The sequence below is a fragment of the Miniopterus natalensis genome, chromosome 11 (assembly GCF_054644295.1).
Source record: "Miniopterus natalensis isolate mMinNat1 chromosome 11, mMinNat1.hap1, whole genome shotgun sequence".
Classification (NCBI taxonomy): Eukaryota; Metazoa; Chordata; class Mammalia; order Chiroptera; family Miniopteridae; genus Miniopterus; species Miniopterus natalensis.
The window spans coordinates 70,112,522-70,128,254 of record NC_142091.1 but is presented as its reverse complement, the minus strand read 5'-3'; the positions used below and the strand labels follow the sequence as shown (position 1 = coordinate 70,128,254).

The following is a 15,733-nucleotide window of genomic DNA, read 5'->3' as shown; positions in this document are numbered from 1 at the left end:
CACTCCAGGTCCAAAAAACAGCTATCCAGCCTCGGAGCTAAGAGGTTGGAATCTTGGCCTGGTAAAGAACTGAACCGATACTTAGCAACCCTCTGGTCCAGGAGTGGAAGCTGACTGTAATGTTTCTGTTTCACTAGCCAGGACCTACCTGTGCTTGAAAATGACTGCCCTCTCTTGACTCCCTCAACAGTGTTAAATACCTCACTTCCTCTCTGGGCGCCCTTGTGCTAAAATGCATGTCCTCTTGTACTCATTCATTCATTACCTACTTGATGATGGTTTCCCACGTGTGGGGCGCTGACTACAGCATACGCAGTGATGAACAGAAAGGCACGGTTCCCGTCCCCAAGAGCTTATAGTTCGGGACGTAAGTGAAACGGTGATGCATACCACCCACTGACATGAACAGTTGACCAGGGAGAATGGATTGCTTGCAAGTTAGATCTTAGAGCTGCTTTACTGAGCAAAGGGTCTTCTCTTCCCAGTGATTTGCTTTATCATCGTGACAATTCAGTATGTTTCTCCACCTTCAGAAAACTTAAACTGTCTCCTATAGATGTGTGGGCCAAGCTTTTATATCTGTTCTCTCCTGACAGGTGAACTTTAATGAGCCCTTATCGATGCTTCAGCGCCTTACTGAAGATCTGGAATACCATGAGCTTTTAGACCAAGCTGCAAAGTGTGAGAACTCTCTAGAACAGCTCTGTTATGTTGCAGCTTTCACCGTGTCCTCCTACTCCACTACTGTTTCCCGTACCAGCAAGCCATTCAACCCACTCCTTGGGGAGACCTTCGAACTGGACCGATTAGAGGAGAATGGGTACCGATCCCTCTGTGAGCAGGTAAAGTTGCCTCTGGACAGCTACACATTTCTTTTTTTGTTAATCCTCACCTAAGGATACATTCCTTTTTTTTTTTTTTTGAGAGAGAGAGAAACATCAGTGTGAGAGAGACATCAATTGGTTGCCTCCTGCACCTGCCCAGATTGGACCTGCAACCCAGGTATGTGCCCTTGACCAGGAATCAAACCCAAGACTCTTCAGTCCGAAGGCTGACGCTCTAACCACTGAACCAAACTGACCAGGGCACATTTCCTTTTTGAAAAAAGGCATGATATTTTGGTTGCTCTTGCCCACACCAGGTGTTGTGTTTGTAGAAATTCCAGTCCCTGTCATCCCACACTGCCTTCTTTTCCTTCAGGGCTCCCACACTGGTGCAGGTGCAAGAATGGCAAGTATGAATTTCAGGTGTTCATCACCAATTACTAGGCAATACCTTCTCCTCCTTTCTTCCTTCTTATTTGAATCACTGATTTCTTCAAGGTGAGTCATCATCCCCCGGCCGCTGCACACCATGCGGAGTCCAAAAATGGCTGGACATTGCGTCAGGAGATCAAAATCACCAGCAAGTTTCGAGGCAAATACCTCTCCATCATGCCCCTTGGTAAGGCCACCATCTTTGTAAGAACTAGTGCTCCCAGAATGAGGATTCTCTGGCATTGTAGACGAGGTAACTGGTTTAGGAGTCAGGAGACCAGAAGTCTGATGTGGGCACTGAACCTTATAACTTGCTGACTTTTCACGAGTCATTTAACTTCACAGCTATTGAATGAGTGAGGAGGCCTGCAGCTCTAAGGACCCATCCAGCCATAAATTTTTTGTTCATCTTATCTATATTTAATGCATCTTTAAGTACTATTTTAAAATATAAATTCTGACATGCAAAAAAAATTCTCTTAACTGGTGTTTCTCCCATTACCCTAGCAGTTGGGTTCTCTATGTAAACCAAAACTCTTGTGACTACCAGGTTAGGTTTCTTGGCTACCCCTCCCCTTTCTCTTTCCTTCCTCCCCTCTGTCTTCCTCTACAGGATTGTTTAGGTATCATTTATGTAATGGCTGAACTCCAGGTAAAACGAAACTTTATTTTAAAAGGTCTTATTGTATTACAATTTAACTTTGCACCAGGATCCAGAAGAACAGGCCTGGGGATAGGAATCCTAATATGCAATGTTAGAGAATCTGCATTTTAGGGGAAATGAGATTGTTCAAAAAATGTAGCAGAGATTCTTGATACTCTGTTGAACTAGAGCAGCCACACTTGGCCATATGTGTACTAGAGGGAATGCTGGTTTACAGAAAAAGCAGCACAGAGCAGGTCGAAAGAAACTAGGTAGCTCTCTAGAGACAGCTGACAGCACCTGCCTGAGCTCCTGCGGCTTTCTGTTTCCTGGTCTGGTCTTCCCTGAGGCCTGGCTGCAGTGCTTGGTTAGTGCACTGTAGTCTTCTTCTAGAATGAAGTTCCCTTTCTCTCAGAAACACAAAATATAGCAGGTATAGTGCAGACTAAAAATTAGCTAGAAAAAAATCAGGAATGTTTGTAATTACAAAAAGAGAGAAGAAACTGGAGTGTTAATTCTGTCACTTCCTGGTTATATACAAGAGGCTCTTAGATGAAAAGGAGACCAAGTGATGTTGGTCTTGGTCTTTACTGAAGACCTTTAAAAAGGTTCTAATTGCTTAATTATCTTTGAAGCTAAGAATTTCAGAAGTATTCGGTTAAGAGCAGTAAAAACACCTGGGATGTTCACACCTAATTTTCAGAACTAGGGTGTCAAATTGCAGTATGACTCACCTGTGAGGCCACCTGAGGCTCTCTAAAGAGATGGGTTATATTTCATTCTAAGGAGGGTTGTATACATTGTAAAAATAGCAATAAATCTAATTTACCAGCAATGTGCTGTGCATTTCTCTATAATTTGATTAATCTAGAATTCTTTGAGGGGTACGTAACCATATGAACATGTTCTAATTGGTAGATCTAGTTTTTTAGAGTTAAAAAAAGTATTTTATGGGATTCTGTTCCTATGGTTATTTAAGGATTCAGGTCACTAGGATGTGTTGTCTTAAGTCCCTCTGTCTATTAGATACTGAGTACCTGCCACATACCAGGCATGGGAAATATAAGTGAACAAAACCAAGATCCGAACCTTCATAAGGAAATTAAACAAAGAATTGACATAGTGACAGGAAACTGAACACAGAAGTATAAAGAGTGAGATTTCCAGACATCAGTCCTGGGGATGAGTATATTTAATATTTTTGGATCAGTGACCTGGAAGGAGAATCGTGCAGTGAAATTTTCACATTTGCAATGGCACTCAACTCACAGAGGGCAAATTGTCCCCAGTAGATGTCACTGAAGAAAAATAAATGAATGGGGTCGAGAGTGAGTCGTCAGACAGATGTTTTTTGACGTGATGGTGGGGGTCTGCGTACCACTGTAAAACAGACTGAACAGGCTGGAAAGAAGAATGTTTCTGGAAAATATGATTGAAGTTTGCAAAATGATAGACCATGAATTTTCTCAAGTTCCAGGGTATTGGAAGGATCTAGGCAATAACCTTGAAGTTTAAAGAGATATATTTAAGTGAAAGCATTATGTGTAGTTTGGAGTTCTCTAGCCCGGGAAGAATCAAACTCGAGGACATGAGTGAAACGGTTGGTGAGCCTGTCGAGCTCTGTGTCAGTAGTGTATTGGGCTCCGTGGACCCTGAATTTGACCCTGAGTGGTACTTCAGTCACAAAATCCCCCTCATATATTTTATCCGTTCTTCCAAGTTCTAAGTTTTTTTATTAGGGTGTTTAATCAATTTACATTTATTATAAGTACTGATTAGGTAGGGCTTACGTCTGCTGTTTTGTATGTTTTCCATACATCCTATGTCTTTTTTGTTCCACTAGCCCTCCATTAGTGCCTTTTTTTGTGTTACGTAGATATTTTTTTAGTTTACCATTTTAGTTCCTTTGTTATTTCTTTTCCTGTGTTTTTATATATATATAAATTTATCTTTATTGTTGAAAGTATTACAGCTGTCCCCTTTTTTCCCCCATTCATCCCCTCCACTCCGCTTCCACCCCATCCCCAGGCCTTCCCCATACCAATGTCTGTGTCCATGGGTTATGCATATAAGCATATATAAGTTCTTTGATTAATTTCTCCCCACCCACTCCCCCACCCCCACCTTCCCTCTGAGATCCCTCAGTCTGTTCCATGCTTCTGTGTTTCTGGGTCTGTTTTGTTCATTACTATATTTTTAAAGGCATTTTCATAGTGGTTATCCTGGGTGTTACAATGAACTTCTAATAATCTAGTGCAAATTAATACCAATTTAATTTCAATAGTATACGAAAACTTTGTCACCTATATGGATCCATTACCTTTCCCCTCCTTTGTGCTTTTATTTTCATACAAATTGTATTTTTTTACACTATAATTCCATCAACATAGTTTTATAACTGTTGTTTTATGCAGTTGTTTTTTCACTCATATAGGAGAAAAAAAGTTGCAAGCAAAAAATGTATTTATACTGTCTTTTATATAGTTTAATTGTAATTTTCTTTACTGATCTATTTCTCAATGTAGATTTAGGTTACTGTCCAGTGTCCCTTCATTTCAGCCTGGAGGACTTTATTTCTTGAAGGGCAGATCTGCTAGCTAGGAATTCTTTCGGGTTTTATCTGGGAATGTCTTATGTTCTCCTTTGTTTATGAAGAATAGGTTTGCTGGATATAGAATTTTTGGTTTGACAGTCTTTTTCTGCCAGCGTTTTGAATGTGTCATCCCACTGCCTTCTGGCCACCACAGTTTCTGATAGTCGTATTGAGGAACACTTCTTACTGCCTCCGAGATTCTCCTTGTCCTTCCTTTTTAATAGTTAGATTATGATGGATTTCAGTGTGTAGTTTGATTATGAGGGATTTCGGTGTGGTGGTCTTTGAGTTTATCCTACATGATGTTCATTGAGATTCTTGGATGTGTAGATTAAGGTGCTTGTCAGTGTGGGGGAATTTCCTGCCTATATTTCTTCAACTACTACAACTACTCTCACCACCTCAGGCAGCTGTTGTGTTAAACTGGCAGTTGCTGCTTATGGTTTTGATAATTGCCCCAAGGGAAAGGCTGTTTGAGATGAGCAGGTGCTGAGCTCTGTGAGTGGGAGTTTACAAGGAACCATCACATAGGTCAGGTGATGACATTTCTTTGAAGATGAGGCTTTTGGGGAACTTCATACTTGCTGGTGAAGTGTGAGGCTCCCCAAAAATGTTTGCTAGGCTGCTTGCTGGATTTCAAGGCTGCTGCCAAGCTGGTGAGAGGAGGGTGGGACTAGAGCAAGTTAAAATGCCTGCCCTGAAGCTCATTTTTGTTTCTGAGATTCAGCCATTTTTCTTGAATAAATGCTTCTTGAATTATTGTAAGCCTTTGATTAATTTCCAGAGTTCTGAAAAAGTTTATTCTGATAATTTTTGCTAGTGTTCTTGTTGACTGAAGAGCAGCTACATGGAAGTCCTTACTCCACCATTCTGGAAGTGGTTGTCTTCCCCTTCATACATTTTAAATGGCTCTGTTTTTAGATCTGTTTTCAAGACACAAATATTACATAAAAGAAGGCAGTGATAGGACATTCTTTGTTTTTGCACTATCCCTGTGAGCTGGAAGGGATACTGTAGAACAGCAGGTACATCATCAAGGTGAAATACAGGGTTGTGGTATTGGGCTATACAGATGTTCTGACCTTATTTTGAACTTCAGTTCTGCCACTCTAACTGTGACCTTGGGCAAATTACTTGACCTCTCTGTGCTCAGAGTTTTCGTTGATAAAATGGAAATATGAGAGGTTAAATAAGGCCCCCTAAAATATGTCTGCATTCTAATTTCTGGAACCTGTGGATATGTCACTTTACATAAAGAACCTTGTAGATGTGGTTAAGTTAAGGATCTTAAGATGGGAAGATAATCCTGGATTGCTCCTTGGGCTCAATGTAATCACAAGGGTTGTTATAAGAGGGAGGGTGGAAGGTCAGAGTCAGTGGCAATAGAAGCAAGACTCTTGAGTGGTGCTAGGAAGGGACCACAAGCCCAAGAATGCAGGTGACCACTCGGAGCTGGAAAAGGCAGGCTCTCTTAGAGCCTTAGGAAGGAACACAGCCCTCTGACACTTTTAGACTTCAGACCTCCAGAACTGTAAGATCATAAATTGTGTTGTTTTAAGCCACTAAATTGTGGCAGTTAGTTTCAGCAGCAATAGGAAACCAATATAGGGGTAATAGTGCCTACAGCTGAGGTACCAACAGGTGCTTGCATTTCACTATATGCCAGGAAATACTCTGGGTGCTGTGGGTACCATGGTGAACAAAAGCCACTTGGCTCTCATTTAGCTCACATTCTTTTCTTAAGTAGACAAAAAAGTAAATATATAAATGGTTTGATTTTATATGTAGCAGATCTATGAAGAAAATAAAGTGGAGGTAGGGGTTAATGAGAAACAAGTGTGTGTGGCTCTTTGGATAGGATGGTCAAGGAAATCCTCTCTGAAAAGGTTACATTTGAGCAGAGACCTAAGTGACAAGAAGAAATCAACCAAAAGATGATCTGAGGGAGAGTCTTTCAGGCAGAGAGAACCCCAAAGATAAAGGCGTGAGTTAGGGACAAGCAGAGCATGTTTGAGAAGCTGCGGGGCCTCAGCAGCTGGGTCAGAGTGAGCGAGGAGGGACATGATGGGTGAGTTGAGAGGGTTTATTCCAATTGCAGTGGGAAGTCACAGAGGTTTTTCGCAGTGTGGTAAGTTGATACGCCATGTTTTAAACAGGTCATTTTGACTAGACACTTTAAGGCGGCAAAAGTGGAAGCTAGGGAACCAGAAAGAAGTTGTTACAGAGGTGATGGTGGTTTAGGCTACAGTGCTGGTGGGAGAGGTACTGAGCAAGAGATTTAGGGCATTTCGAAGATGGTTGTGAAGATGAAGTGAGATGACATATGAGGAGAACCTAGCACAGTGTCTGGTTCACAGAAGTGCTCTCAGCAGAGTTGCTAGTATTGTTGTCAGTGTCATTGTCATCACCACCCCTGCTGCAGCTGCGAGGGCTACCTTATTCTTTTGTGCAGGAAAGTCACACCTGAGCCACAGTGCTGCTTGTCACTGGTGGTTACAGAGAGACTGGACTATGTTGTTATATATATGATACATGTGTACATACATATATATATATATGCTTCAAAACAGTATAAAGACATATATCTTTAAAATATTTTTATTATTGTGACTCTTCAGTCACCTCTGTTCAAACAACCAGCAGACTTTGATTTGATACTCACTAGAGATGAACTCATAGGAACAGGAGAAGACTGTACCTACCAAGTGCCTCTTATGTTTTAAGCATGTTATGGGTAAATAAACAGACATTTACGGCACAAGATATGCTAACCCCAGGTTTACAGACAGGTACATCTGAGGCCAAGGAAAGTTAAAAACATCCCCAGGGTGTGTAGTACTGTAATGCAATTCTCGCACTAACTGCCCAGGTTAATTCCAACCACATAAGGGCACAGTCTCCTACAAGTCTGCCCTCACTTCAGATGACAGCCACAGGATTGAACGTCCCGTGCACATCTGACCAGCTGACTATAAGTTCAATTCCCACAACTTCAGTTTCAGTAATTTGCTAGAATGACTCACAGGGCTCAGGAAAATGCTATACTTATTATTACAATTTTATTATAAAGGATACAAATCAGGATCAGCCAGGTAAAGACACACATAGGGTGGGGTCTGGGAGAGTCCTGAACATGGAGCTGCCATGCCCTCCCCATGGAATCGGCACTTGACCCTCCTGCACGTTGATATATTCACCAACAGGGAAGCTCCTCCAGGTTTCATTGTCCAGAGGTTTTATTTATGTAGGCGTGGTTGACTGAATCATTAACCATATGATTGAATACAATGTTCAGGCCTCCTTCCCTCCTGGAGGGAAGGGAATATCATTTCCAGGAGGTCAGGAGGTCTAGCCCTTATCAGGTAACTCAAAGTTCCACTTCTGAGTCACAGTTGGTTTTTCTGGCCCGCCTTCCTCCTGAACATCTGGTTAGCCTAAGCTATCTAGGGTCCCACCATGATGACTCATTGACATAAACTTTCAGGGCCCATGAGTAACAAAAACACTACTGTCACTTGGGAAATTCCAAGGATGTAGAGGTTTCTTCCCAGGAACCACAAAGAGCAGACAAGTTCTTTATTCCACAACACAGGGTCACTTATTTAGTGGGTAGTGGAGCCAGGACTTAATCCAGTTCTGTCTTATTCTGAAGCCATGACTGTCTCCACTACTCCTTTATTATTGTTAGGGCCCTTAGATAAGTGGTTTGCTGAAGCACACAGCTGGTTACTAAAAAATAGGTCCCAGCCCCCAGTACTAACTACTGAAGTATACTACTTTCCACAATGCAATTTTATTTTTTCATGTTGGGGCATATTTCGCCTGTCCCTATAAATTTTGCGGCCGGTATGGTGGGCACAGTTGGATAAAAGATTGGGGTTTTTGCTTTCATTTTTATTCTGTACTTGTACACTCTTGCTTCCTAGCTAAGCTGTATCAGTTGTCAGTGGTTGTCATCACTTAGCTATATTTTGTTCATAATTTAAAATCAAGTGAAGCCCAGCCAGGCATGGCTTAGCGGTTGAGCATCGACCTAGGATCCAGGCAATCAGGGTTCAATTCCCGGTCAGGGCACATGCCCGGGTTGCGGGCTCGATCCCCAGTCGGGGGCGTGCAGGAGGCAGCTGATCAATGACTCTCTCATCATTGATGTTTCTATCTCTCTCTCTCCCTCTCCTTTCCTCTCTCTGAAATCAATAAAGATATATTTATAAATAAATAAATAAATGAATAAATTCAAGTGAAAAGCCCGGCCGGGTGTGGCTCAGCAGTTGAGCATTGACCTAGGATCCAGGAGGTCGCCGTTCAATTCCTGGTCAGGGCACATGCCCAGGTTGCAGGCCAGGGGGCGTGCAGGAGGCAGCTGATCAATGATAACTCTCTCATCGTTGATGTTTCTCTCTCTCTCCCTCTCCCTTCCTCTCTCTGAAATCAATATATATTTAAAAAAAAAAATCAAGTGAAAAAATTCAGCCAGTACTTCATTTAAGGTTATAAATTCCTTTTTTGACTTGTTTTCCTTTTAAAAGCAAGAAATATTGAAAGAAGAAAATGCATTGTTTTTCTAGCTAACATAGTGCTATTTCTTTTTTTTTAATATTGGGCTTAATTTGTGTACCTCTGTCTGCTTCCAGGTAGCATCCACTGTATTTTCCATGCGACTGGGCACCACTACACTTGGAAGAAAGTTACCACCACAGTGCACAACATTATCGTGGGCAAGTTGTGGATAGACCAGGTGAGCAAGCTGCCCAGTGTGCTACTCAAGCCCAGACTGTTGTTACTGGCTTATCAGTTTCCCCTGAAGAATTTCTCTTCGGCAGTAGCCCCACCCCAACCTCCTGGAGTTTCTGTATCACAAATTATTATTTATAAATGACCAACTGGCTATAGTCAATGACTCCTGGGACTGTTGAGCACTGTGAAGGATACAAGAAAATAATAAGCACCACTCCCAGTCTTCATCCTTCCATTATTCCTTAGGCATTGACTACCAGGCAGGGCGCCAGGGCCCGGGGCTACCAAGTCAGGTGAACCTCTGTCCTTCAAAGAGTTACTGTCGCTGCATATGTGACAAATATGTATAGGTTGCAAGTATTTAACAAAATACTCTAGTGGAAGGGGTGTACTAATGTATCTGTCAGTATTCGCTTAAGACAGTGATTGTAGTAAATTCAGAAAAGTGGGGACATTGAGCTGAGCTGTCAGGAAAGGTTCATGGCAGGTGTAGGGAATTAAGTGTAGAAAGGCCTGCCACGTGTAACCTTGAAATTGTGAGTAGAATACCTTTATTTTTAAATCCTCACCTGAGAATGTTTTTATTGATTTTTAAAATTTTTTATTTAGGGGGGAGAAAGAGCAACATTGATGTGAGAGAGAAACATCAATTGGTTGCTTCCTATACATACTCCAACCGGGGATTAAACCCTCAACTGCAGCGTAGGCGTGTGCCCTGACCAGGCGTCCAACCCGCAACCTTTTGATGTATGGGACATCACTTCAACCAGCTGAGCCACCTGGTGGGGCTAGAATACTTTGATTTAAGCACAGAGTTCCTGAAGGGTATCAGTGAGGATTGATTTGGAAAAGTAAATTGTTACATGAATATCAGTATGTGTGCTGATGCTGAAATCATGCCACCTAACGTGACACACGATTCAGAAACAAGCAGAGGTGTTTGGTCGGCATCCTGTCTTGGGCACCAGGCTTACAAAGGGATTTCAGAGCAGTGAAAGGTTGGCTGAGACCTCAGTCCTTTTTTTTTTGTTTTAAGCAAACGATTTTTCTTTTTTAAATATATCTTTATTGATTTCAGAGAGAGGAAGGGAGAGGGAGAGAGAGAAAGAAACATCAAAGATGGGAGAGCCATTAATCGGCTGCCTCCTGCACACCCCCCACCAGAGATCAAGCCTGTAACGGGGCATGTGCCCCGACCAGGAATCAAACTGTGATCTCCTGGATCCTAGGCTGATGCTCAGCCCGAGCCACGCCCGCAGCGAGACCTGAGTCTTAGAGGAATGCTGGAATGTAAGATTGGAAAGCAAGCATTATGAGGCACGGGCTTGGCAGATACTCAAGTCATCCAGTCTTAATAAAACTAATCCATGATTCTTTTCATTTTATAGTCTGGTGAAATTGATATTATAAATCACAAGACAGGAGACAAGTGCAATCTTAAATTTGTTCCTTATAGCTACTTTTCTCGGGATGTGGCGAGAAAGGTAAGAGAAGTTGGAATTTAAATTTTTTCATTTAGTTTGTATCCCTTAGAAAGCCTAATCCTTTGGGGCTGGGATAGAGGGATGGAGGGAGAGGGAGAGAGAGAGAGATAATCTAAATATATCTTGCTCCTCTATACCTATATGATGATAAAAACAGAAGGTGAGGAGAGGCCGGTGAGTAGGGGCGGAGCTGCATCACTAAACCAAACCCTGCCCTCCTCTGGGAAAGAACAGCTAAGCGAGGGAAAGGCCAAAGCAGTGGGCGAGCGGGGAGGAGGCCCGGGCAGGGCGCAGTGGCCTGAGAATGGGTCTGGGTGAGCGTGTGCTTACGCCACAGTGGACTAGTGGCTTGAGTTTGATGGGAGAGGAAATAGTTAGGGATTTAAATCTGTGGCACTCTGTGTATTCTGGAGATAAGAAAGTATAATTCCGAGTGCCAGTCACGCCCTCTTCCTACACAGTATCATTGCAACAAATATTGCTCCAACGCATGCCTCGCTTGTTTTAAGCAGCTTAAAAAAAAAATGAAACAAAATAATTTGGACGACTCCATGGTGTGTGCCATAATAGGATTTAACCAGTATTTACCCTAGGACCTGGGTTTCCAGAAGAGCCAGGTAAGCCGACCGAAGCCTGCTGTCCGTCCTTGTAGGTGACAGGGGAGGTGACAGATCCATCAGGGAAAGTTCACTTTGTGCTGCTGGGGACGTGGGATGAGAAAATGGATTGTTTCAAAGTCCAGCCCTTCGCTGGGGACAATGGGGGTGATGCTCGACAGAGAGGCCACGAAGCGGAGGAGAACAGGGTGGAGCTGTGGAAGAAGAACCCGTTGCCGTGAGTATCCCGCCGCCCCCCCCCCCCGGGCTGTGGGGGGCTGGGCGAGGCCGGGCCCGAGCGCGGAGGCTGGCGCGTGGGCTGGAGTTGCGGCCTCGCCCCGGCGGCCTCAGTGCGCCCAGAGCGAACCTGGTGCTTTCTGAGCCCTGCGGCTGTGGCTCCCGTGGGCGCGGTGCTGTTCGTTAGCGCGGACTCCCGAGAAGGCTGGAGGGGCAGGGTGCCTACCGCCTGCTCGCAACTTAGCCCGAAGGCCCAGCAGCATGTGAAGCTTCCCAGGTCCTGGACAGGACTTTGGAAATAAATTAAGACAGAGCCGTTTGTCTGTCATCGTTTCACATGTTCAGTCTGTGGTGAGAGCCAAGATTTCCCAGAAAGAGGGTAAAAGGAAAGCGGCGGAAGCAGGAGCAGGGCGTTGCCTTTGGAAGGCTGCTTCCCTCCCGGCGGGGCTCTACTCTCGGCCGAGCGCCCCGGAGCCGGGAGGCGGGGTCGGCGGCTGTGCGGGCGCCGTGCGCTCGGGCTGTGGGTCCGCGGCCGGCCCGGGCGCCTCTTCCGGCGTGCCCCTGACGGCGGGCCGGCTGCGGCCTGACCTCTCCCCCCTTAGGAAGAACGCGGAGAACATGTACTACTTCTCGGAGCTCGCGCTGACGCTCAACGCCTGGGAGGCGGGCACGGCCCCCACCGACAGCCGGCTGCGGCCCGACCAGAGGCTGATGGAGAACGGGCGCTGGGACGAGGCCAACGCGGAGAAGCAGCGCCTGGAAGAGAAGCAGAGGCTCTCCAGGAAGAAGAGGGAGGCGGAGGCGGCGAGGGCCACGGAGGACGGTAAGCACCCGCCCCTGCGCCCTGCCCCCGGGGCCGAGCGCGCCGCTGACTCTCTCCCCTCCCCTAGGCACGCCCCACGACCCCTACAAGGCGCTGTGGTTTGAGCGGAAGAAGGACCCGGTGACCAGCGAGCTAACCCACATTTACAGGGGCGGGTACTGGGAGTGTAAAGAAAAGCAGGAGTGGACCGCATGCCCGGACATTTTCTGAGTGGACAGTACCGAGCGGAGGACGCTAAGGCCACGAGGACAGAGGAAGCGGGAAAGCTGGCGGTGGGCGCCTCACCCAGGGCTTTCCTCCAGTGTCTGTCTGAACCAATCCTTTTTCCAAATCAATCACCAGAAGCAGACGCCAGGGGTGGTGATTGGCTGGTTGCCTTAGCCGATTGACACTGAAATCAACACGCCAGATTCCGGTTTGTGGGGTCGCAAGGGTGGCCTCTCCGCCCCGGCAGCCGGGCTTCGGCTCTTCCTCGCGCTCCGCCCGCGCGGTGTCCTGCTCAGCCAGCGCCACCCAAGATTGTGACGCAGGGGCATTTTGGTGCTGCTCAGCAAGAGCTGGTTTAAGAAGTTCCTTCAAAAAGAAACACGAGACACCAGCGAGGCAGCGTGCGTGACGGGGTGGAGCGTGGGCGTGGCGTTTCCCGGTGGCCGCGCTCGGGACTGCCCCGCGAGGCTGGGACGTGCAGCGGCGCTCTCGAAGCTTCCGTCTTCACTCCCGTGAAACGCCCTCTGCTGCTCTCCATCGCCTTTGGTACAACCGGAGGCCACTTCGGCGGCCGGTCGGAGGGTTGCGGTGTCCCCACAAGGGGTGTTAGGGCCTCGCTCGGGGGAGAGCGGCGGGGACAGGCGCGTGGAGGAGGAGCGCGGCTCTGCGCTCCCACGGCCCCCGCCCGCCCCGTGCCTTCCCCCCAGCTGGGGCGGGCCGTGCCCGTGCGGGCGCACACGGCCTGTCCCGTTCTCTCCTGCAGAATCCCAGCCGCAGTCACCGTATCTCGAGCCCCGTGGACTGGAGCCACCTATGGAATAATGTGTTAAATATCTGTATATTATATATATGTAGAGAAGAAATAATTTTTTTGTTTGATTTTCCTTCTTCCCATTAAGAATCTTGTTTTTCGATACCGCTGGTCTCCCTGGGACTGTGTCTTGGGTGTGGGAAGGCGGGTCGAGCCCCCTCCGCCTTCCCCTCAGGGGCGGACCAGTCGCGCAGGGACGTCAGGGCGGCGTGGCTGGGCCGCCCTCTGCTGTCTGGAGTCTGCTCTGCTATTGCCTCGCCCTCTCCTGCCTGTTTCCTTCTGTCAGGAGTGTGGGTTGCAAGGCCGGAGGGTGACTTCGCGTTTAATTCTGCCCGGTCCCGGGCGCAGCAACGCTGCCGAGCCCCAAAGGAGCGCTTAGAGCGTTCTTCCCGGACTGGGCTGGCGGCAGCCCCACGCGCGGGGAGATGGGGGGGGGGGCTGGCTTCCTCCGTTTTTGTTCCATATTTGTTTGAGTTTTCTGCTTCAGAAATCTCACCCCCGTGCGACCCACCCTTGGTTGAGGATCACAAATTGAGGTGCCTTCCTTGTATGCCTTTTGTTTGTGTTTTGTTTCTTTCCCTAACTGCGGAGCCTCAGCCAGTGTGGGTCCCAGGGGCTGTGTCATTCCAGAGGGAGCCAGCCCTCCGTGGAAGCCGGATTCACTTATACCCGAGGAATTAGTGCTCTTGGCCCTTTCCGCCCTCCCTCCCCGCCCAGCTGCGATGAACTTGACAGGCGCAGCTGCTGGGGAATTTCCTCCTAAGAGCCCGGTTCCCAGCATAAGCAAGGGGTGGCCCTGGGCTTCTTTCAGGGAGGTCCGTAGAAGACCTGATGAATCGGGGCTTCAGACAGCGGGACCCCCCCCCAAGTGACGTTTCCTGTTTCCCGCCACCCTTCTTCCCCCACCGTCTGCACTACACTTCCAGCCCAGCCCCCAGTGAGATTCCTGCCAATGGAAGACGCTTCAGGTGAAATAAAGTCACATGAAAACAAAACTATATATATTTTGTTTTTTGCCTTATTGGTTTTTTCCAAGAAAACTACTAAATTAAATAATTTTTAAAAAGTCATATTGTTTGTCTGATTCACTTCCACTAGGTAGGAGGTGGCGGGAGGAGGTGGAGAGCGTGCCCAGGGGTGGTTTGTTCTCTGGGAACTGGGATGCTGATCCTCACGAGGAACCAAAAAAAACAAAACTGGGCACAGCTTTCCAGATGTTCCAGCTGTTGAACAGCATTCTGGAGAAGAGTAGTTTTAGCAGCCCCACTGCTTCAGGGTAATGTCATGGTCAGTGTCCCACTTTGGTAGGGGGACTAGTTTCTAGCATTATTGATACCAGGCCTGTTTCACCTCAAAAATAAAAATTTAATTCCTCTTGCCAGTTTAGGTTCTTAAATTCTTATCTGTTTCATACAGGGTTTCAAAACTATATTTTGAAACATAAGCAAGTGAATATTGATTTAAAGACCTTGGGGGGGAGAACAGTGAACACACTCCTTTAGCTTTTCTCTGTAGAGTTCAGGGAGGGCTGGGGCGGGCAGAGTAAGCAAAGGGGCAGGAGAGGCCTCCAGCAGAGCAAACCCTACCCTGTGAGCTGCAGGAGGCCTGCAGCCTGCTGAGCGTCCCAGTCTGTGTCCAGGGCTGTTGAGATGGGAACTCTCACATTGTGTGGCTTACGCTTTCACAGTCTGAAGAGGAAAATGTGACAATCACCATGTTGAGTATGAAGAAAGGCACTGAAACAACAAATTCACTCAAGGTCACATAGCTGATCGGTTAGTCACATTGTTGGAATTCAAAGCTGGGTTTGTTTAACCCTGGAGTTTGTGACCCCTACGACCTTGTGTTCTGGGAGAAACTGGGTTGGAAGGCAGCTGATAGTTGTTTCCTCCTGGATTCGATCGCATCACAGAAATGCATATTTCTGTTTTCAGAGGCTTATTAATGCGAATAGTGCCGTTTTGGGGGGTCCACCTATGGGAAGGAGCATTCTTGAAGTTCGGCCTCAGGCGCCTTGAACTCTCAAGGCTCTCGTGTCCACAGCATTAGCTATGTTGTCAGGGATCTGGTTCTGAGGAGGCCGCTTATCTGTTCAAGTCATTTGCCTGATTCCCAATGCTGGACTTGGGAATCAGCAACAGTTTTTTTCCTGGCGAGCTAGTAACCATCACGGTAGACCCTCCCTCCACATGTGTTAGAGCTGCATCCTGCAACCTTGAATACCACTGTGGTATATGATTCCCTCCAGGAGGAGCAGTCACATGTACCTGAAACATTTTAACTCTCCCTCTTTTAGTCGTTTGATGGGCTACTGTGACATGAAGGGTCGGGATATGGATCCTGACA

General features: G+C 46.6%; 1 protein-coding gene across 1 annotated transcript in view; it reads left to right on the top strand.

Moving 5' to 3' along the window:
* The window catches only part of OSBP (oxysterol binding protein), a 30,098-nt gene extending 16,643 nt beyond the window's left edge, over nucleotides 1-13,455 (top strand). Inside the window, exons 8-14 of the mRNA XM_016200507.2 lie at nucleotides 597-842; nucleotides 1,323-1,443; nucleotides 9,127-9,230; nucleotides 10,618-10,713; nucleotides 11,366-11,547; nucleotides 12,149-12,369; nucleotides 12,437-13,455. Of these exons, the coding sequence (XP_016055993.2) occupies nucleotides 597-842; nucleotides 1,323-1,443; nucleotides 9,127-9,230; nucleotides 10,618-10,713; nucleotides 11,366-11,547; nucleotides 12,149-12,369; nucleotides 12,437-12,579 (1,113 nt within the window). The 3' untranslated portion in view covers nucleotides 12,580-13,455. The remainder of the gene's footprint in view (nucleotides 1-596; nucleotides 843-1,322; nucleotides 1,444-9,126; nucleotides 9,231-10,617; nucleotides 10,714-11,365; nucleotides 11,548-12,148; nucleotides 12,370-12,436) is intronic.
* The last annotated feature ends 2,278 nt before the right edge of the window (nucleotides 13,456-15,733 follow it).